Source organism: Lethenteron reissneri, chromosome 22 (genome assembly GCF_015708825.2).
Source record: "Lethenteron reissneri isolate LAM-NWPU_2019-01 chromosome 22, ASM1570882v1, whole genome shotgun sequence".
NCBI classification, from domain to species: domain Eukaryota; kingdom Metazoa; phylum Chordata; class Hyperoartia; order Petromyzontiformes; family Petromyzontidae; genus Lethenteron; species Lethenteron reissneri.
This window is the reverse complement of record NC_083800.1, coordinates 753310-775531: the sequence shown is the minus strand read 5'-3', so window position 1 is coordinate 775531 and position 22222 is coordinate 753310. Positions and strand designations below refer to the sequence as shown.

The following is a 22222-nucleotide window of genomic DNA, read 5'->3' as shown; positions in this document are numbered from 1 at the left end:
CGCAGTGGCTGCACGACTTGGAATTATTGCGGGCCTCGCGCTAAATGAATCGCTGAGACGTTTAAAGAATAAAACTGTCACGGGCTCGGTCCGAGGTGGGGTCGGGGGGGGGTCGAGGTGCTGCCCGGCGCTGCGGATGAAGCGACCGACTCGGGACAGCAGCCGCCGCGACACCACGACTCGGTAACACGGGAGGCTCCGAGTTCAACACAAACATCATCATTATAATCTTTAATTCAATTTTACATTCATTACACTTTCCTCTACCTTGCTCGACACGTGCATCCCGATTTACGCATTCAACCAGTGGCGAGGGCTTGATTGTAAATTTGACTCCTTTGTGGGGAAACCCCAAGGGCGCCCCAGAATGGGCCGGGCAGTACAAGCGACGCGAGCCGCAGTCCTTCCCAGCTCGCAAGGGCGCCCCCCGCCCCCCCCCCCCCGCTGGCCGCCAGCACGACCAGAGAGGCCCCGCCAAGCAGGCTGACGCGGTGGACTAAGGAGCAGCTGCGGAGCGGAAGGGCTCTCATCCCAGGGCCTGCAACAGGCTCTCGTTGGGCTGGAGCGAAACCAGCGTGCTGCTGGCGGACGCCAGCTCCGCCAGCGACACGCGGCCACGCTGACGGATGAAACGCGCCACCGACTCCATCTCCTCCTCTGTCACATAAATGAACTTGCCACGGTCATCTAGCACACCTGGGGTGGGGGGGTGTGTGAGAGAGAGTTGGGGGGGGGGGTGTGTGTGTTTGTGTGTGTGAGAGTGGGTGGGGGGGTGGTGTGTGTGTGAGAGTGGGTGGGGGGGGGGGGGTGGTGTGTGTGTGAGAGTGGGTGGGGGGGGGGGGGTGGTGTGTGTGTGAGAGTGGGTGGGGGGGGGGTGGTGTGTGTGTGAGAGTGGGTGGGGGGGGGGGTGGTGTGTGTGTGAGAGTGGGTGGGGGGGGGGGGTGGTGTGGTGTGTGAGAGTGGGTGGGGGGGGGGGTGGTGTGTGTGTGAGAGTGGGTGGGGGGGGGGGTGGTGTGTGTGTGAGAGTGGGTGGGGGGGGGGGTGGTGTGTGTGTGAGAGTGGGTGGGGGGGGGGTGGTGTGTGTGTGAGAGTGGGTGGGGGGGGGGTGGTGTGTGTGTGAGAGTGGGTGGGGGGGGGGGTGGTGTGTGTGGAGAGTGGGTGGGGGGGGGGGGGTGGTGTGTGTGTGAGAGTGGGTGGGGGGGGGTGGTGTGGAGTGGGTGGTGGGGGTGAGATGTGGTGTGAGAGGGGTGGGGGGGGTGGGTGGTGTGTGTGAGAGTGGGTGGGGGGGGGGGGTGGTGTGTGTGAGAGTGGGTGGGGGGGGGGGGGTGGTGTGTGTGTGAGAGTGGGTGGGGGGGGGGGGTGGTGTGTGTGTGAGAGTGGTGGGGGGGGGGTGGTGGGTGTGTGAGAGTGTGGGGGGGGGGGGTGGTGTGTGTGTGAGAGTGGGTGGGGGGGGGGGGGGTGTGGTGTTGTGAGAGTGGGTGGGGGGGGGGGTGGTGGTGTGTGAGAGTGGGTGGGGGGGGGTGGTGTGGTGGAGAGTGGGTGGGGGGGGGGGGTGGTGTGTGTGTGAGAGTGGGTGGGGGGGGGGGTGGTGTGTGTGTGAGAGTGGGTGGGGGGGGGGGTGGTGTGTGTGTGAGAGTGGGTGGGGGGGGGGGGTGGTGTGTGTGTGAGAGTGGGTGGGGGGGGGGGTGGTGTGTGTGTGAGAGTGGGTGGGGGGGGGGGTGGTGTGTGTGTGAGAGTGGGTGGGGGGGGGGGGTGGTGTGTGTGTGAGTGGGTGGGTGGGGGGGGGGTGGTGTGTGTGAGAGTGGGTGGGGGGGGGGGGTGGTGTGTGTGTGAGAGTGGGTGGGGGGGGGGGGGGTGGTGTGTGTGTGAGAGTGGGTGGGGGGGGGGGGGTGGTGTGTGTGTGAGAGTGGGTGGGGGGGGGGGGGGTGGTGTGTGTGTGTGAGAGTGGGTGGGGGGGGGGGGGTGGTGTGTGTGAGAGTGGGTGGGGGGGGGGGTGGTGTGTGTGTGAGAGTGGGTGGGGGGGGGTGGTGTGTGTGTGAGAGTGGGTGGGGGGGGGGGTGGTGTGTGTGTGAGAGTGGGTGGGGGGGGGGGTGGTGTGTGTGTGAGAGTGGGGGGGGGGGTGTTGAGAGTGGGGGGGGGGGTGTGTGAGAGTGGGGGGGGGGGGGTGTGTGAGAGTGGGTGGGGGGGGGGGTGTGTGAGAGTGGGTGGGGGGGGGGGTGGTGTGTGAGAGTGGGTGGGGGGGGGGGTGTGTGTGTGTGAGAGTGGGTGGGGGGGGGGGTGTGTGTGTGAGAGTGGGTGGGGGGGGGGGGTGGTGGTGTGTGTGTGAGAGTGGGTGGGGGGGGGGGGGTGGTGTGTGGTGAGAGTGGGTGGGGGGGGGGGGGTGGTGTGTGTGTGAGAGTGGGTGGGGGGGGGGGGGTGGTGTGTGTGTGAGAGTGGGTGGGGGGGGGGGGGGTGGTGTGTGTGTGAGAGTGGGTGGGGGGGGGGGGGGTGTGTGTGTTAGAGTGGGTGGGGGGGAGGGTGGTGTGTGTGTGAGAGTGGGTGGGGGGGTGGTGTGTGTGTGAGAGTGGGTGGGGGGGGGGGGGTGGTGTGTGTGAGAGTGGGTGGGGGGGGGGTGGTGTGTGTGTGAGAGTGGGTGGGGGGGGGTGGTGTGTGTTTGAGAGTGGGTGGGGGGGGGGGGGGGTGGTGTGTGTGTGAGAGTGGGTGGGGGGGGGGGTGGTGTGTGTGTGAGAGTGGGTGGGGGGGGGGTGGTGTGTGTGTGAGAGTGGGTGGGGGGGGGGGGGTGGGGGGGGTGGTGTGTGTGTGAGAGTGGGTGGGGGGGGGGGTGTGTGTGAGAGTGGGTGGGGGGGGGGGGTGTGTGTGAGAGTGGGTGGGGGGGGGGGTGTGTGTGAGAGTGGGTGGGGGGGGTGTGTGTGAGAGTGGGTGGGGGGGGGGTGTGTGTGAGAGTGGGTGGGGGGGGTGGTGGTGTGTGTGTGAGAGTGGGTGGGGGGGGGTGTGTGTGAGAGTGGGTGGGGGGGGGTTCTGTGTGAGAGTGGGTGGGGGGGGGTGTGTGTGAGAGTGGGTGGGGGGGGGGGGGGGGGGGTGGTGTGTGTGTGAGAGTGGGTGGGGGGGGGGGTGGTGTGTGTGTGAGAGTGGGTGGGGGGTGGTGTGTGTGTGTGAGAGTGGGTGGGGGGGGGGGGGGGTGGTGTGTGTGTGAGAGTGGGGGGGGGGGGGTGGTGTGTGTGTGAGAGTGGGTGGGGGGGGGGGTGTGTGTGAGAGTGGGTGGGGGGAGGGGGGTGTGTGTGTGTGAGAGTGGGTGGGGGGGGGGGTGGTGTGTGTGTGAGAGTGGGTGGGAGGGGGGGGTGGTGTGGTGTGTGTGTGAGAGTGGGTGGGGGGGGGGTGGTGTGTGAGAGTGGGTGGGGGGGGTGTGTGTGAGTGAGAGTGGGTGGGGGGGGGGGTGGTGTGTGAGTGAGAGTGGGTGGGGGGGGGTGGTGTGTGTGTGAGAGTGGGTGGGTGGGGGGTGGGTGGGGGGGGGGGTGGTGTGTGTGTGAGAGTGGGTGGGGGGGGTGGTGTGTGTGTGAGAGTGGGTGGGGGGGGGGGTGTGTGTGAGAGTGGGTGGGGGGGGGGGTGTGTGTGTGAGAGTGGGGGGGTGGGGGGGTGTGTGTGTGTGTGAGAGTGGGTGGGGGGGGGGGTGTGTGTGTGTGTGTGAGAGTGGGTGGGGGGGGGGGTGTGTGTGTGTGAGAGTGGGTGGGGGGGGGGGTGGTGTGTGTGTGAGAGTGGGTGGGGGGTGGTGTGTGTGTGAGAGTGGGTGGGGGGGGTGTGTGTGAGAGTGGGTGGGGGGGGGGTGTGAGAGTGGGTGGGGGGGGTGTGAGAGTGGGTGGGGGGGGTGTGTGAGAGTGGGTGGGGGGGGGGTGTGTGAGAGTGGGGGGGGGGGTGTGTGAGAGTGGGGGGGGGGGGTGTGTGAGAGTGGGTGGGGGGGGGGTGAGTGAGAGTGTGCTGTGTGAGTGTGCGGGGTCAAGGGTGAGTGGTGGTGCCCTCACCACTCAGGTTGCCGTCCGCCATGAGGTCCTGCACGCGGCTCACGGCGTCCTGCAGAGGCGGCACAGGCGCACGTGTCACTACTCACTGCTCTACTCCACTACTCCACTCTACTCACTACTCCACTACTCTACTCCACTCCACTCTACTCACTCCACTACTCCACTCCACTCACTACTCTACTCCACTCCACTCACTACTCTACTCCACTCCACTCACTACTCCACTACTCTACTCCACTCCACTCACTACTCCACTACTCTACTCCAATCCACTCTACTCACTCCACTACTCCACTCCACTCACTACTCCACTCCACTCACTACTCCACTCACTACTCCACTCACTACACTCTACTCACTACTCCACTCCACTCACTACTCCACTCCACTCACTACTCCACTCCACTCACTACTCCACTCCACTCACTACTCCACTACTCTACTCACTACTCTACTCTCAAACACAGCTACTGCTCTGCCGAATATTACTGCCACTCCTCCCCACTGCTAACTACTACTACCCGCGAATACTCACTACTCACTACCATTAACCGCAAATGCTACTCACGACTACTATTCCCTGCCATTATTGTTCACGACTGCCACCACCACTTTGCTATTCGCCGTGACCATTCACCACTCAATGCTCCTATTGGTTCACGTCCATTGTTCCCCGCTGCTATTCCCTGCTGCTGCTGCTGCTGCTGCTGCGGCTGCTGCTGCGGCTGCTGCTGCGGCTGCTGCTGCTGCTGCTGCGGCTGCTGCGGCTGCTGCTGCTGCTGCTGCGGCTGCTGCGGCTGCTGCTGCGGCTGCTGCTGCTGCTGCTGCTGCTGCGGCTGCTGCTGCTGCTGCTGCGGCTGCTGCTGCTGCGGCTGCGGCTGCTGCTGCTGCTCCTGCTGCTGCTGCTCCTGCTGCTGCTGCTGCGGCTGCTGCGGCTGCTGCTGCGGCTGCTGCTGCTGCTGCTGCTGCGGCTGCTGCGGCTGCTGCTGCTGCTGCTGCGGCTGCTGCGGCTGCTGCTGCGGCTGCTGCTGCTGCTGCTGCTGCGGCTGCTGCTGCTGCTGCTGCGGCTGCTGCTGCTGCGGCTGCGGCTGCTGCTGCTGCCTGCTGCTGCTGCTGCTGCTCCTGCTGCTGCTGCTGCGGCTGCTGCGGCTGCTGCTGCTGCTGCTGCGGCTGCTGCTGCTGCTGCTGCGGCTGCTGCTGCTGCTGCTGCTGCTCCTGCTGCTGCTGCTGCGGCTGCTGCTGCTGCTGCGGCTGCTGCTGCTGCTGCTGCGGCTGCTGCTGCTGCTGCTGCGGCTGCTGCTGGGCTCTCACCTGTGTCCTCATGGCAAAGTGCGACGCCAGGTCCTCCATGAGCACGACCTTGGACGCCTGCACGTAACACACACGCACACACGGACATCCACACATGAAGGGGTGCGTGGTGTGGCGCGGCGCGTGTCACGTGGTGTGGCGCGGCGCGTGTCACGTGGTGCATGTCACGTGGTGTAGCGCGTGGCCGTGTGAACAGAGTGCAGTGGGCGGGAGGGTCCAAGGTAAACTGCCTTGGCAGTGCACGACTGTGCTCCGGTAGTGCGGTGGGCTCTGCTGGTGCGGTGGGCTCTGCTGGTGCGTGACGCCGACGGGATGTCACCGAGTGCCTGACGGAGAAAACTGCAGACCCAGGCTGCTGCAGTGTCGTCACAGCCTATGGAATTCAGTTCTCACCGCCCGGCACCCTCTCCACCCAGAGACACGCGTACGTATGCGTGTGTCTTTGTGTGACAGTGTGTGTAGGAGAGTCTTCGACACTTCACGTGGCCTCAAAGTGCACCTGGCCTGGCACAGGCACCGTGGTGATGTCACCGTCACTTAGTGGCAAATGGTGGGTGTGTTGGTATTGGAGCGGTCGTGTAGTGGTTAGCGCGCTGCGCTACAAACCTGACGACCCGAGTTTGATTCCCGCTCACGGCCAACACCAGTTACAATTATCTGAACCGATCCTGGCCTTCGACTCGGCCTCAAATGAGTATCTGTTGTGGTATGTAAACATCGCCCACTCGGAAGACAAAGTGGTGATAGCAACCCACCCCCTTGTGTGCTGTGCTGTCCTCTATAGGTGCTCGCTAACAGCACTTGACTCAAAAGTCTATTAAGGCTACACAGGAATCTTTGTCTTGTGTAGGTGTGTGAGCGTATCGGTGTGTACATGTGTCTGAGTCCATCACCTTGATGAAGTCGATGAATTCCTGCAGCTGGTTCTGGGACTGTTGAGACACGCACAGCACAACCGTGATGCGTGCGCCGCTCACTCACTCTCTCCATCACTCACTTGCTAGCTCACGCACTCATGCACTCATTCTCTCGCTCGCACTATCAATTGCTCACTCTGCTACTCACTAGCATTGCCACTGTTCAACGCCTCTGCCCTCCCTCCACCAGCATGTAGTGCTGAGACCCACCGCTAAAACAGCCCACCACCGCCTCTAGCCTGCGTCCCCTGTACACAGGGCGCACTCCCCACAGCACCGACACACACGGCCACGCGGACTCACCATTGCTAACGCAGCCCGTGCACTACCAGGCTCGGCGATTACGTATGGTGTGAAAGAAGTTCCACACGCATCACCGCTAACAAAGCACATGCTACGAGGCTCACTGCTGAAGCTGCCTCTTCACAACACACACGGCGCACAACCGGTGTCCACCACCAGCCCAGCAGTCCACCCCCCCACTGTGATCCGGCGTGACCTCTCACCTCCTGCTCGGTGGCCTCATCCAGCATGCCCTCCTCTTCCACCACGAAGGCCGCCCGGAGCTTCAGGTACTCCTCCTGCTCTCGCCTCTCCTCCTCCTCCTTGGCCCGGAGCTCCTCCACGGCCTGCGAGCGGCACGCGGTACGACGGCCCCATCACCCTCCCGTCCATCGCGCGCTCTCGTCAGCCTCCCCCCGATAGGGGAATCCGCCGGTCCCTGCCCCACCGTGCCGCACCCCCCCCCCCCCCACCTCCCCCCGCTCCCTGGACGCACGGCGGCGTCCGCTACGCGAGGAGGACGCGGCAGTGGACGGAGCGCATCGTCGCGGGGAGAGCCGGGCCGCAGACGGGCCGCAGTCGGCCTGCAGCCGGGCCTCGCCTGTCCACCACGTTCCTCGTGTGTCCCTCGCTCTGTTCTACCTCGGGGAGGGGGCGACGCCGCCCGAGACTCGAGCGCACGGCCACTTCCTCGTTCGTCCGGTTGCGACCATCCCGATGCCCGCATGCACCGCCTCGGTGATCATCACAACGCGGCGGCGGCAGCCAGACCCTGGGGTTTTATAGAGGTCCTCGATTTGCATAGCAGGCAGAGGGGGGGGGGCTGGTGGGGAACTAAAAAAATTCCCTAAAGCAACGCCCACTTCCCCCCCACCCCTATCCCCTCCCCCCACCCCCTATCTCCTACACTCCTCTTCTACAAATGACAAAACCCACCGACCCCTCCCCCTCAATCCACCCACGTACTTCCTGGAATGGTATGGTGGGGGGAGATCACATGAGGGGAACCCCCGCCCCTTAGCTGCCCCCACACACCGACTGGCGTGGTGAAGTATGGACAAACATCCCTCGCAAGGCATGGAGGAGGAAGTGGATAGGCCCCCCGTCCGTGTGGCCGTGGCCTGAACGTGGCCTGGCCGTGGCCTGGCCGTGGCCGGGGCGTCAGGTGAACCCAGGTGCTGGCACACCTGGGGCTCGGTGGTCACGATGCGAGTGTGGGGGGGGGTGCAAGGTGACCTCACGCAGGGGTCACAGTGGGACGGCGGGTGGGGGCAGCTGGGACCTGGCCCCGAGCGATTTCCACTTTCTGTTCACGAGGCGGTGCCGCGGGTGCCGCCACGGCGAGGGGCACGGAGGGGGCCCCTCGTGTGTGGGGAGTTATTTTGAAAAACGGGAAACTTGGCCGATTATTATAAAACCACGGCCGCTGTTATTTCGTTTTTGTTCAGTTTTTTTTCTTTCTTGAGGCCAACTGTGAGTTTCTGGGAAACGAGGAGAGGGTTTCTCGTCAGTCCGCGTTGTGCAACCACGAGCGGCAAAACCCCACGCACAGCCGCGACGAGCACAACCGCGCCACTACGACCGCCGCAGCGTGCGAACAGCGCAAGCACCACGGGACACATCTAAGATGTACAACCACACACAACTGCAATGGGCACAACCACACGCAGAGCGACAAGCACACACACACATCCCGCCCCTCCACACGCCAGGATAAATAAAGATTCTCATTCTGACCACCACCACCACCACACAACAGCGTCCAATACACCTCCCGTGCAGACACAACCACAGTCACGCAACGTGCACCAACTCAAAAGAGACCCAACACGAACACACAAACACCACGACCACACACAACCTCTACAAGCACAACACAGAACTGTGCACAACCGCCAATAAGATAAAGATCCCCTGTATAGCCTGACCAGACTTTTAGGGCAAGTGCGACAACAAAACCTCAACAACAACAACAACCATCATTCACCACTAAGTGGCGGTGACAACACTACGGCGCCTGTGCTAGGCTATGTGCACACACCCACACACAATCATACATTCGCGTACAACCACACACAATCTCGAATACAACCAGAGCTACAATGAATACAACCACACGCACCACCACCAAGCACACAACCTCAAACACGCCCACAAAGACACCCCGTGTAGTCTTCACAGACTGTTGGGGCAAGTGCTGCTAGCGAGCGCCCGTGAGAGCTGGCACGGCACACGAGGGCGCGGGTGTCCAGCACCACATCCGCCCGCCTTTGTCTCCCTAGGGCCGAGTATACACACCGCTGCAGCTACTAATTTAAGGCTCAGTCGATCTAAGGGAGGCCCAAAACCGGTTCACTGTGAGCGGGAATCGAACTCGGGATACCAGGTTCGTAGCGCAGCGCGGTAACCGCCGCGCCACCGCTCCGCACGCCAAGGCACACGTCACACCAAACGTGGCACCGCCATTAATTTGGCCAAACCCCACGTGGGAGCGCTGCAGGTGCGGGGGGCTGCCGCTGGCGAAGGAAGCGCTGCTGTGGGCGGCAGGGCCGAGCTCGCTCGCTCCTATCAACCCGAAACCCCGCGATTGCAGAAGTGAAGAGTGCGCGAGTAAGCGCCAGCGGGCAACGCTCGGCCACAAGCGAGAAGCTGTGGGCACCAGCTTTGCCGGGATCAGCACAATGCCCGCGGATGGGGGGAAAGAGGAGGGGGGGGGGGGCAACGGCCCAGCTGTACGCCACGACGGCGCTGCACTTGTTTTTCCTAGAGCGCGTTCCGCCATGTGTCCCGCGGCGCTTCGCCCGCTCGGATCCATTCTAGCGCTGGCCGGGATCGTGAAGGGCACCGCGTGTGTGCGTGCGTACGGGTGTGCGCGTCGGTATGGGTTCGTGCGCAAATTTATTATTTTAAAATTATAGATCGAGGGTCCATGCAGCGTGAGCTGAACTTGCGAGGCACAAACACAACGTGGGAAAGAGACCGGGATTCTGAACCGGAGTGCCTGGGATCTAGAGACCTGGGGTGTTGAGGCTCTGACAGTTAGACCAAGGCTGCTAGTCGGGCCTCTAAACAATTCACCGATTCGTAACGCACAGACACACACCTACACTCAAGATACGCCCACGCACGCACATGCACGAAAGAAGCTATTTTGAAAAAAATATGCAAATTATAACCAAATAATTTCTGCTCAATGAAGCATACATGGAGGTCTGTGGGGAGGAGGTCTGTAGTGAGGAGGTCTGTGGGGAGGAGGTCTGTGGTGAGGAGGTCTGTGGGGAGGAGGTCTGTGGAGAGGAGGTCTGTGGGGAGGAGGTCTGTGGGGTGGAGGTCTGTGGAGAGGAGGTCTGTGGGGAGGAGGTCTGTGGTGAGGAGGTCTGTGGGGAGGAGGTCTGTGGTGAGGAGGTCTGTGGGGAGGAGGTCTGTAGTGAGGAGGTCTGTGGTGAGGAGGTCTGTGGGGAGGAGGTCTGTGGGGAGGAGGTCTGTGGAGAGGAGGTCTGCAGCGAGGGTGCGGGAAGATGTGGTGGCATCTAGAAACCGGTAGGATGCGTTTTGGCGCCTTGCACCTCATTTGCTTAAGGCCTTGCGCTGTCGCCCGCGCGTCCCCCGCGCGTCACCCACATGTCCCCCACGCGTCCTCCGCTGTCACGGGGATTTGCATGAAACGGGGCGGCCAAGCGAAGCCACAGCTGGGCCGTCGCCCTTGACGGGAAACCCCAAACCTTGCGGCGCGTGCGGCCCCGCTTGAGGATCCCACCCCGGTCGACGGGGTGCACCGCGTGTGGCGCGCGGCTCAACCGGCGACAAAACACGGCCGTGACCACCGCTGGGATTTGCCAGCGCAGCCCGCCCTAGGGGTGCGGTGAAGCTTCTCCCCAGGCTACACTTGTTCCCGCCAAAATAAACGCGCAAAAAGATTAAAGTTTTTCCTTTTTACATCCCACCAGCCACAAGGCCTTTCTGGGTTGTGCATCATTTCAGCAGCGTTGGTTTGAGCACTATAAATCGCTGCACCGGTTTAGACATTCAGTGCCTCGTCGGCAGAGTCAAGCTGGGCTCGACAATTCTGTACAAGGGCCGTCTCTGTTGATGAGAGGTGCCCACGGCGCTGGCTTTCCTACTCGAGGTCACCGTCCTACCAGCTCGCTCCCCACCGCCCGCACGCACGCACGGATTAACACAGCCCCGCCGTACGGCTAACGCTCCCCCGTCGTGTGCCGTCGCCGAAATATGGAATTGCCTCTCCCAGTAGCGCGTGCTCTCAACTCCCTGCACCTGTTAAAGTCCAGGCTCGAGGCCTTGCTCCTCCCCCCTACCTGCGAGAAACTCCTCTCTATAACACAGAACTAACTGGACAGATTTGTTTTGTTTAACCAGGAGTGAACTCAAGGAACCAGGATAGAGTCTCATTTGCAAGTGTGAGTGAGTGGGCGAGTGTGTTGTGACCTGCACTGTGCTGAGCGGGTGAGTGAGTGGGTGAATCGGTGAGTGTGTTGTTGCGACATGCAGTGTCGTGAGTGGGTGAATGAGCGAGTGGGTGAGTGTGCGTGTTGTTGTGACCTACAGTGTAGTGAGTAGATGAGTAAGTTAGTGTGTTGTTGTGACCTGCAGTGTGGTGAGTGGGGAAGTAAGTGAGCGGGTGAACGAGCGGGTGAGTTTTTTGTTGAGCCCTGGAGTGTGGTGGTGGTTGAACAGTGTAGAAGACGTGAAGCAGTGCGTCTGGTGTTCACTCCGATTCACGTGATGCACATGTCAAGCGGCGTTTCGTGATTCTGCCAGGTGTAGTAGATACTATACATGAATAAACTCTGTAAAGTGTAATTGTGTGGGATGGACGATACGGCGACGTCATGAGTCGAAGCGATTTCCTTCTCACACGAGCCTTGAGGCGGTGTGCATCTTCCTGTTTATAGCCACGCACGGCCAGCGGTGGAAATTCTACATTCCTGTGGCGGCCATGCATCGGAGAACCACTGTTAACTTTCTTACTCAATCGATGAACTCGGCAAAGGAGGGATGATGATGATGATGGGCCGAGTCGACACCCCCACCCCAAACCTGGAGTCGAACTCACGGCCCCCGCCCAGCCGCGAGGAGCCGCTCACGGCGACGGAGCGTGACAGAGCGCGACGGGAGTGCGACGGGAGCGCGACGGGAGCGCGACGGGAGCGCGACGGGAGCGCGACGCCGAGCCGCGAGGCCTCGCGACGGGAGCGCGACGGTAGAATCGCGCGTGACTTTCTCTCAGATGTATTTTTGTCGTCAAAGTCCACAAGCGGATGGTGAAAAAGCCCCACGCGTGCCACCACTTCCTCTAAGTGGACGCTGCCGGGAAATCGGATCGTGGCATCGAACCTTCGGTGTCCTGGAAAAGCTCGATCGCCCGCCGTGCTGCTCGCATGTAAACATGCGAGCAACACGGCATGTAAACATGCGAGCAACACGCTATGTAAACATGCGAGCAACACGGCATGTAAACATGCGAGCAACACGGCATGCAAACATGCGCATGTCAATCGACGGCCTCGTTACGAACGCGCGACGTGTCCTCGGGTCCCGCCCGCACGCGGACAAGTCGGCGCGACGTGGGAAGACGCTCTCGGCACGCCGAGTGAAACCTCGGACATCGCGCCGGGCCACACACGGAATGCGGCTATCGTGTCGTTTAGGGATATCGTGTAGTTTACTTGGGGATATTGTGTCATTTATTTAGGGATACTGTGTAGTTTATTCACAGATGGCAGCACGATTCATTGTTAGGAGTATTCTAGTGAAGGACGGTAAAAGTGATCTTTATATTTAAATTGTCAGGGGCTGCCGCCAAACACGAGAAACATGGCAAACTTTGCGGTGGCCACACGGGACGATCATGGGATGGCGCCAATTTTTAGAGCGGCAGTTTTAAACGGCTTGGATGGCTGTGTGACGGCTGTGTGACGGCTGTGTGAGGGCCGTTGCTGTTGATGTATGTGGAGTGGTCCTGTGTAACTTCCCACTGCGGTTTGAGACTCCATTACAAACCCGTTACAGTCTCTGCCCGTGTGTTGGAACGGCCTGGACACCGCTTGCAACGGTGTCCATGCCATTGACTGACACAAGCATTTCCGCTTTCATCCACTTAGCCGCCTATTCTTCCCACACACGCGTTGCTACGGAGAGACACTACACCAAAAAACACATGCGATTCTTCTGTGTTGGCAGTGGTGCACAATGCACACAAAAAAAACGTAACACATTCGTCACGAACAGTGTGGTCCATAACAGAAACAAGATAACCAAAGTTTGGGGAAATGGCCCTTCTTCATCTCTGATATATCCCGGCAAGCCAAAACTCCCGGCAGGCCACCACCAGAGGCTCTGTGGGCCACCGCGGCCCTGTGGACCGACAGTTCAACAACCGCGTTCTATACCAACGCCGACACCCGTACGTCGAACATCGCTCTCGTATTAAGAGCGGGTGGAGAAAGTGCCGTCCTCTACTGTGTGCAGACCAGAGGTCACTCGAAGAAGCGGGGATCTCAAGAGGCAGCTCTGCGACATCTGCTTCCATGGGCCGTTCTCTAACATTGGCAGGAAATAGAAATATTGTTTGGTAACGAAAGACGCTGACACCGCCAGAGCCGCCCCTAGGGTACGACGAATTGGGGCGACCACCCCGGGCCCCGCACTTTGGGGGGGCCCCGCACTTTGGGGGGCCCCACGCTTCGGGGGGCCCCACGCTTCGACGTCACGCTGTCAGATGTAATACTTCTGGTTTGGTATAAAGGAATCTGATGGGGGGCCCATAGAGTGGGATTTGTCCCGGGCCCCGCACCACCACCCCCGTAGACGGCCCTGCCGCCAGATGCTCGCGCCTCGCCCGTCTGCGGTCCATCTCGTCGTGAGCGAGCGAACGAATGCGGGCGAGCAGTAGTCACTCGGGCGAGCAGACACTCACCTGCCGCTCCTCACTGTCACGCTCCCGCGCCTCCTCCTTCTTGCGCTGCTCGTCTCGCGCCGCCTCCATTCGCCGGCGTTCCTCCCTATCTGCCTCCTCCGCCTGACGGAGACACGCACGAACATGTATGCACACACGTGCACACATGCCTGCGCACATGCATACACAAAGACAACCACTCCCCCGCGTGGTAGCCGCTACACTACCATTCCCCACACACATGTATACAAGTACATGGACACACACACGTGTACACGCCCATGTGCACGCATATAGAAGTGAGACAGGAGGGGAGAGGTGGGAGGGCACAGCGAGGGTGGTAAAGTGAGATGAGAGGGAAGCAGGGGGAGATGAGAGGGAGAGGGGAGTAGAGGCAGATGAGAGGGGAGTAGAGGGAGGTGAGAGGAGAGTAGGGGGAGAGGGGAGTAGAGGGAGGGGAGAGGAGAGTACAGTGAGATGAGAGGGGAGTAGAGGCAGATGAGAGGGGAGTAGAGGGAGGGGAGACGAGAGGGGAGTAGAGGGAGGTGAGAGGGAGGTGAGAGGGAGGTGAGAGGGAGGAGGGTTCACCTCTCTCTGCGACTTCTTCTCCTGCTTCATCTGCAGCTTACGCTGCTTCTTGGCTCCGATCTTCCCCCCGCCCACCTCCTCTTCCTCCGAGTCACCGGAGTCGCCCTCCCACTCGGCACCTGCGCACGACGCCCGTAAAGAGTTGCCGGGCACAGGCCCAAAACGTCACGGAGCCAGCAACAATCGGCACCATTGACGTTGTTATAAACAAGAGTGGAATTGAGCAAGGTTATTTATTATTAGAGCTTCGGGTAAAGAGCCGATGGGAGGGAATTTCGAAGTGGAGCAGTGCGAGGGGAGACGCAGGGAGAGGAGTGAGGTGGCCTGCAGTGATGTGAGTGGCTGACTGAAAGGATGCGTGAGCGAGTCAGTGAATGGGTGAGAGTGGTGTCTGAACGAGAGAGGGTGAGCGGGTGGATGAATGGATACGTGGGCGAGTGAGAGTTTGACTGAGTGGGTGAGTGAGTGAGCGAGTGGATTGTTGTGACCTAAAATACGGTGGTCGGGTGGGCGAGAGAGTGGGTGATTGATCGAGTGGGCGATTGATCGAGTGGGCGGGTGGGCGAGTGAGTTGTTATGATCCGCAGTGTAGAGGTGGAGGAACACAAGTGTGGATGAGACGAAACAGTCGAGTCTTGTCGACCGAGTCCCTTCACATGTGGTGGCGGAATCAATGATGAAGGCGCGAGCGGGCGGCAGCGCTCACCGCCCTCCTCATCCCTGCGCATCATCATCAGCTGCTGCTGCTGCTGCTGCGCCAGTCTCTGAGCGTCGCGCCGGTGCCGAAGGTTGCGGACTCGACGCGGCTCCCCCGGCGCCCGCTCTTCGTTGGCCGCGGCGCGGGGCCTGGTGGCGGCCGCCAGCGGCGGCGCTTGTGCCGCATCGTCAAGCTCTGCGGCGCCACGGGGGGGGGGGGGGGGGTCGGTGGTCAGCGGATTAATACAGAATCACCAAGAGAGGAGGGCGGCTGACTCTCTCCTGTCTAGGAAAAAAAACCCCATCATCATAACAGCACGATAGCGCAGGCTATAACACGTAATTGTCAAATAAGACAGAGAAAGGTGTAAATAAAAACACGGCCATTTGTGCATTCTGCAAACAAACATCAGCATTTCATGAACAAATGCATTGTGGTCATCTTGTCTGAAATCGCCATCGAAATAAACGTCACAGAATGTGGCTGACAGCAGCAATGACGCTCCGACAGACCCCCCCTGCCGACCGGTTTCGTCCTTAAAATGACTCGTCAGCACGGCCGAGTGACCAATGCTCACTGCCGTGAAGTCTGCCTACGGGAACCATCTCTCTGTGGAGTCCCCATCCCACACTACTGCGTCCATTGCATTGGCCAATGCCACAAACTCTCGCATCTCTAAACCGCGGACGTGGCAGGCCACGGCCGCGGCCACTGACGCGCGTCAACACGTGGCATCCTGAGGCCCATCAGGGCCCCCCTTGTGCGTGCCCAGCTACTGACGGTGCCCTGCAACCAAGTCCAGAGTCCCCACACTGCGCTCACTTCGGCTGCTCGAAGCGGACTGCGACCCTCCGTGCTGCGTGCATCAAACACATCGCGCGAGACGGCGCGACGCGTGGATACCCACAGATCCCCATGAACCCCTCGGGCCCACGTGATATTGATCGCCAATGGTCCCCCTGTGTGCCACCCCGTGGGTCGCGATGTCACCGAGTGTCCATATCGAACCCTCAGCGAACCCAGTGGATCACTGCGGTCCCTATGGGGTTCTCAAGGCCCCGTGGGTCCCTGCGGGTCCCTTACGAACCCTACGGGTCCCTGTGTCTCTCTGGGGGTCCCTGTGTCTCTCTGGGGGTCCCCGTGTCTCTCTGGGGGTCCCCGTGTGTCTCTGGGGGTCCCCGTGTCTCTCTGGGGTCCCCGTGTGTCTCTGGGGGTCCTTGTGTCTCTCTGGGGGTCCCTGTGTCTCTCTGGGGGTCCCCGTGTCTCTCTGGGGGTCCCCGTGTCTCTCTGGGGGTCCCCGTGTTTCTCTGGGGGTCCCCGTGTCTCTCTGGGGGTCCCCGTGTCTCTCTGGGGGTCCCCGTGTCTCTCTGGGGGTCCCCGTGTCTCTCTGGGGGTCCGTGTCTCTCTGGTGGTCCCTGTGTCTCTCTGGTGGTCCCTGTGTCTCTCTGGGGGTCCCCGTGTCTCTCTGGGGGTCCCTGTGTCTCTCTGGGGGTCCCTGTGTCTCTCTGGGGGTCCCCGTGTCTCTCTGGTGGTCCCTGTGTCTCTCTGGGGGTCCCTGTGTCTCTCTGGGGGTCCCCGTGTCTCTCTGGGGGTCCCCGTGTCTCTCTGGGGGTCCCTGTGTCTCTCTAGGGGTCCCTGTGTCTCTCTGGTGGTCCCCGTGTGTCTCTGGTGGTCCCCGTGTCTCTCTGGGGGTCCCCGTGTCTCTCTGGGGGTCCCTGTGTCTCTCTGGGGGTCCCTGTGTCTCTCTGGGGGTCCCTGTGTCTCTCTGGGGGTCCCCGTGTTTCTCTGGGGGTCCCTGTGTCTCTCTGGGGTCCCTGTGTCTATCTGGGGGTCCCCGTGTCTCTCTGGGGGTCCCCGCTAAGTCCCGTAGGTCCCCTGTTACTGTACAGTACTGTAACATCCCACATTGAACTCGGCGGTTCACTGCGGCTACTCCCGAGTCTCTGCAGGGCAGGGCCCCTGTGCACACCCGCGATGACCCCGGCGTGATGACCCCGTGGTGCCCTCACCGGGCCCTCGGGCACGCCGCTGCCACCGCAGCAGCAGCAGGAGCAGCAGCAGCAACGAGGCGACGGGCAGCGCCACCCACAGCGACAGCGCCTCCATGTCGAGCCCCGCGCCAGTCACGTGGCCCCGGCTCTGACGGCGCATCCGGCGGAAGCGGAAGTGGCGACGCGCTAATGAGCGTCATGAACGTGCGGGGAACACGTGGGATTGTTTACCGCATCACACGGGTCGCGTGTGCGCGCGCCCGCGTGATACTCGGGGTCTATTAAAGCACCTTGGCTGTGTCGGATGGTGGCGGGCTTAGCGACGCATTTATCTATTCACGCGGTCTAACACACACAGGAACCTGACCTGTGTTATGGGCGAGATTGGTCGCGAAAGTCGGCGTGTCCAACGTGAAGCACTTTGTGATAATTATCGCACGAGATGAAGGCGCAGCCCTGCAATGCCACTGCTCCACCGCCAGAGGGCGCTCTGTGGAGGGCGGGCGGGCGGGGGTCACCCCCCACCCACCTGACCCCCACCCCCGCCGCTCCTGACAGAGGTTCGCGGTTCGAACTGTCCAGTCCGCCCTGGTCACTGCTGCTGCGTGGTTTTGATCAACACGTACTGCGCGCCGTCTCCTGCACGGTCCACGGTCAAGACCCCGCGACGTCGTTCGGAACGCGCAGGGGGTCGTGTGCCCGCGTCACGGTCCAAATTCGACAACCCCCCCCCCCGCCCCAGACAAAAATACCCGCAGATGACTTCAGTTGGCGTCACACGAAGCAACGTCGCCCCCTGCCGGGTGCCTACGACGCGTCTGTGAAGCACAGCGCCTGCTGGTCCTGCGACGCCGGCTGCGGAGTTGGTCTCAGCGAGACCAGCCTGAACAAGCAGCTGGAATCCTACTTCTCGCGAGAGAACCTGGCCTAAACGACCTGTACCCGGTGTCCCAGATGGACAGCGACCAGTATGTCTCCATCTGGACCATTGCCAACTTTAACCAAGTCAAGCGGCTCACCTCCTGCAACTCATCGTAGACACACTCAAGTCATTCTCAGCGAGACCAATTCCGTTACCACCGAGCGGGTCTCAGGGAGTCTCGGCGACGCTGCGACCAGCGGCTCCCGCCGGCGACTTCGATACCGACACGGTGGCGTGACCGCCGCGTCCCCCAGCACAGCAAAGGCGCCCGCGCGGTTGGCACCCGACTGTGCTTTAGCGGACAGCTGGTCGCGATGATGGGCACGTGGCCGCATGGATGTCTGTGGCGTTAAGCCGGGGACAGGGGGACCGAGGGTCCCGGGTGGTCATTGACCCGTCGTGGGAGCGTCATCCTCGCGGTGCTGACCGCTCGCTCTCCACGGGAGCCGGAGCCTCAGCGATGCCGTGACAGCTGCCTGACGAGTGGTACCATTCCAAGTCGACACATTCCACGTCGCCATTCGGAGAGTGGCCCTCACATCTTGGCCTGTGTAGCGGCATCATCGCGGTGATGGCCCTCCCCAGGGTCAGGGTTCGGGCCATACCCCGCCACGTGCCGAGCCACGCCGTCTGTCCGAACCTCCGGGATCGGGAGGCCGAACTGACCCGGCATGGTCAGGGGCTGACACGCTGCTACTGCTGCTATGGAGACACTCATACTCGGTATCTGCTTGAGTAATACCATTTACAAAGTTATTACGAACGGGTTTTGCCCGTGACGATGTCTGGTTCTTGGAGGTTGCTCCCTCGCGCGTGAAGGTTCAGGCCGGCCGGATGAAGACGCGAGGCGATGGTGTTTGCGCGTCGCTCTGAGACTCCCGTGATCGTAACAAAGCATTCACCCCCCCCGCCGAGTCGAGTTGACTCAGGGAACAAAGCGCGTGACGATGAGAGACGTCATGATGTTAAGCGGTGCCTGACATCGCTTTCCACGTGCGTGTGTGTTTACTCACACATTAGCCCATCGTAACAGGATTATAGTGCAGGCCTGCAATATTATGTTATGATGGGTGCTGTGTGTGTTGAACTTCTTTCGCACCGTACGTAGCCAACCATGCTAATCGTCGGTGATGGGAAAGGACAACAAATTGAACACAAAAATGAGTTGTAAAGAATTTAGTTATAAATCTAGATGATTTAAAAGTGCATAGCTTCAGTGGCTTCTTAATACCGGAAGGGAGAGCGTTCCAGACGGCCGCAGAAGCTCGTCTGAAAGCGCATCCTTGCAGTGAGCGTGTTTGTTGGGTAATGCTGTGATGATGGCTTCTTCTCATCTACAGATTTGATTCTTGTTGGCATTGGCCAAGATAGAGGGCCCCCACAGTGTGGATGTGGGGACTTAACTCCCACACCCACGATGAGCCCCATCGACTCGCCTCCACACGCTCCGTGTCATCATCATCATCATCAACAGCCCGTGCCAGTATCAAAAACATCAATACAATCATCGTCATCATCGACACATCAATCCATCACCATCACCAGCATGCCAATACAGGATCATAATCAGCATACTCCGTGATCGTCAACATCATCTTCATCATCATCACAAACAACACCCGATATATTATCGTTATCACCCCAGTACACCACCTTCATCTCCCCAGTCCATCATCATCAACAACAACACCAGTACCCAACTCATCATCACAGTTCACCACCACATCATAATCACCATCACCCCAGTCCACCATCATCATCATCACAGCACACAATATGACATCATCATACCAATCGTCACTGTCATCACACTCGCGGATGACTGCACGCCAGCACACGCAGCGCTTATCTTGTAGCCGCACGATCAGGTCGCATGGCCCACGCTGTTTGATGCAACTCGGCATATTTGCCCACGATAACAACACGGAGACTTCAAAGTTACGGCTAGGAAATCCATGACAATGGAATGGTAGCTGAGTGCACAAATAAGACCCCTACAAAGTAATAACCCCCTTTGCAGATTACTTCCCCTACCCCGAGCACACAAAGCAGAGGGAGGGGGGGTGGGGGCTTCCTTGGGGGGTCTGTGCCCCACCGATTCTCTCCCTCCGCCTTTCTCCGACCTCCCACTCGAGCCGCTGTTACCTGGTGTCGCCTGGTGTCGCCAGGTAACCACGCGCGCGCGTGCGTGAGTCACGCGCAGCGGGGGGTCGGAGCCGCAGGTAAGGCGACGGCGGCGAGTCGAGGTGTTTGGACTCGGAGCGTGAGAGGAGCGCGCAGAGACGGAGAGGACGCGGAGAGAACGCGGAGGGCAGCAGCTCGGGGCGAGTGACTCGCGCGGGTCGGGCCGCTTCGGATTCGACTCCGCGTCTCGGCGCGAGGAGGAGGAAGAGGAGGAGGAGGTAAGCAGCGGTAGGCGAGGGTTGTGTGGGATAGAAGGTGTGAGGAGGCCGAGAGGAGGTTGTTGATGAGGTGGTAGGGAGGACAGGAGGAAGAAGTGAACCATTTTCCCGTCACTCGGAGAGACACACATGGGAACGATTCATCTTCTTGGTTTTTTCGGTAAAGTCACGTAGAAGGGAAGTAATAAAATAATAAAAATAAAACATAATAAAATAATTCTCACGACGTTTCGGCTACAACGCAAGCAGCCGTCTTCAGGTGAAGAATGAGACATTGCCAAGCTAGGAGCTTATATATAAGCTGAGTTGGAGGTGGAAGAAGAAGAGAGCCTGCTTGCGTTGTAGCCGGAACGTCGTGAGAATTATTTTATGTTTTATTTTGATTATTTTATTACTTCCCTTCTACGTGACTTTACTGAAAAAACCAAGAAGATGAATCCCTGGAGTCACGAAAGCTTTAAATCGAAAAATGGGAACGATTGTTGACATCGGGGGCTGAGAGGGACACGTGTGGAGTAGCCAAAGGGGTCCGTGTGGAGTTGCCAAGGGGGTCCATATGGAGTAGCCAAGGGGGTCCATGTGGAGTCGCCAAGGGGGTCCATGTGGAGTAGACAATGGGGGGCTCTGCGTGTGGTTGCGTGTGACCGCGATTCTCTTGCAAATGACACCTCATGTGGCCCCCCCTCTCCGCGCACAGGTACCCCCAAGATCCAGAACCCCCTTTCCTCCGAGGACCCCCTAATAACGGACAGGGACCCCTCCTCACTCCGTGACCATCGCGGCCACTCCGATGCGCGTTCCCGCGCTAGCGGGGTGAGCGACCCGCGGCGTCGGCTATTATGTTCCTGGCCGGCCCTGCTCCGATTCTCACACCACCTCCCGTCCAGGGGCACAACTTTCTCAGCCGTCCTCTGTTCTTCCCGGGCGCCGCGTGGTCGGACCCCAGCGCCATGGAGACCTTCCATCACTTCCACCACGGAGGACGCGGCACCACCACCACCACCTCGCCCTACTCCTCCTACTCGTCCTCCACCCCGCCACATTACCCCTACCAACACGCCTACCCCTACCTGCACCCCGGCGCCTATTTCGCCCCGTACGTCAACCCGTACGCGTACCATCAACACGCGGCAGGCTACTACGCCGGCTATCCTGGCACGTTCGGGCTCTACTACAACCAGCAGCAGCAGCAGCAGCATCATCAGCAGCAGCATCATCATCAGCAACATCATCATCAGCATCAGCACCAGGCGCAGGACCTGCAGCATTGGCCCGAGGGCGCGAGGCTGAGCGGGGAGCTGCGCTTCGGGGAGGTGTCGCGGGTCCACGCGGGCAGCGAGCGGCGCCCGCTGCCCGCGCTCGTGCTGGCGGACCTGCGGCGCGTGTACGGCACCTTCCCGCACACCGCCTTCTCCGTGAGCCGCAGCGGCGGCGAGTTCCTGGTGCACGGGGAGCCGCGCGTGGGGCCCCAGGAGTACACCGTGGAGCGACGCGTGCTCAGGCCCAGCCCGAGTCCCAGCGGCAGCAGCAGCGGAGACAGCGACGGGGGCCGGAGGGGGAAGGGGAAGGGCAAGAAGGGGGCCAGGCGCTAGGACGAGGGCGGCGAGGGACGCGGGGGGGGGGGGTGGTGGTGGTGCCGGGGCGAGTCTGTGGCTCCGTCTCGCCCGGCCGTCGTGGGAGGTTCCATTGCCACCTGCCGGGAATTTGCTTGTGTGCGCCACGGGTGGCAGGCGGCCTCGGCGTGGTCCTGGCCGCACCACGAGGGCCTCGTGCACCGTGGCGGCCTTCGCAGGTGCTGCCCGCTACCAACACTTGCCCCTCCCTGCCTGTCGAAGGCGATGCGGGGGGGGGGTGTTCGTCTTTGACTTTGTTTTACATACGAATATGAAAATACTGTATACGTTTGGGAATAAAACGAAATAAATGTTTACAAAAGGATAAATGTGTGCACGGGTGATTTGCTATCTCTTGTTGTAATGTAATGTTGGTTTGTTGAACTTCTTTCGCGCCCTACGTAGTCAACCGTGCTAAGCGGAGGTGAGCGAGTGCCAGTTTAAAGGTGACAGGAGATAGTGAAATGTGACCGCAGACACGAGGGTGTACACGAGAATAATTGGTTTGTAAAAACTATAATTAGTAACAACAACAATTAATAACAGTAACAACAACAACCGACAACG

General features: G+C 60.7%; 2 protein-coding genes across 2 annotated transcripts; one reads left to right on the top strand and one right to left on the bottom strand.

Moving 5' to 3' along the window:
• Positions 1-197: 197 nt before the first annotated feature.
• DDRGK1 (DDRGK domain containing 1) lies at positions 198-16893 on the bottom strand. The gene is made up of 9 exons (XM_061556238.1): positions 16737-16893; positions 14737-14922; positions 14031-14149; positions 13464-13565; positions 6751-6873; positions 6221-6259; positions 5328-5384; positions 4017-4065; positions 198-696 (listed from the first exon to the last, which is right to left on the bottom strand). The coding sequence occupies exons 1-9, from the start codon at positions 16876-16878 to the stop codon at positions 527-529; spliced, it is 987 nt and encodes a 328-aa protein (XP_061412222.1). The 5' UTR covers positions 16879-16893; the 3' UTR covers positions 198-526.
• Positions 16894-18216: 1323 nt separating this feature from the next.
• On the top strand, positions 18217-21972 carry C22H10orf95 (chromosome 22 C10orf95 homolog). Its single transcript, XM_061556244.1, has 2 exons — positions 18217-20042; positions 20740-21972. The coding sequence occupies exon 2, from the start codon at positions 20882-20884 to the stop codon at positions 21632-21634; it is 753 nt and encodes a 250-aa protein (XP_061412228.1). The 5' UTR covers positions 18217-20042; positions 20740-20881; the 3' UTR covers positions 21635-21972.
• The last annotated feature ends 250 nt before the right edge of the window (positions 21973-22222 follow it).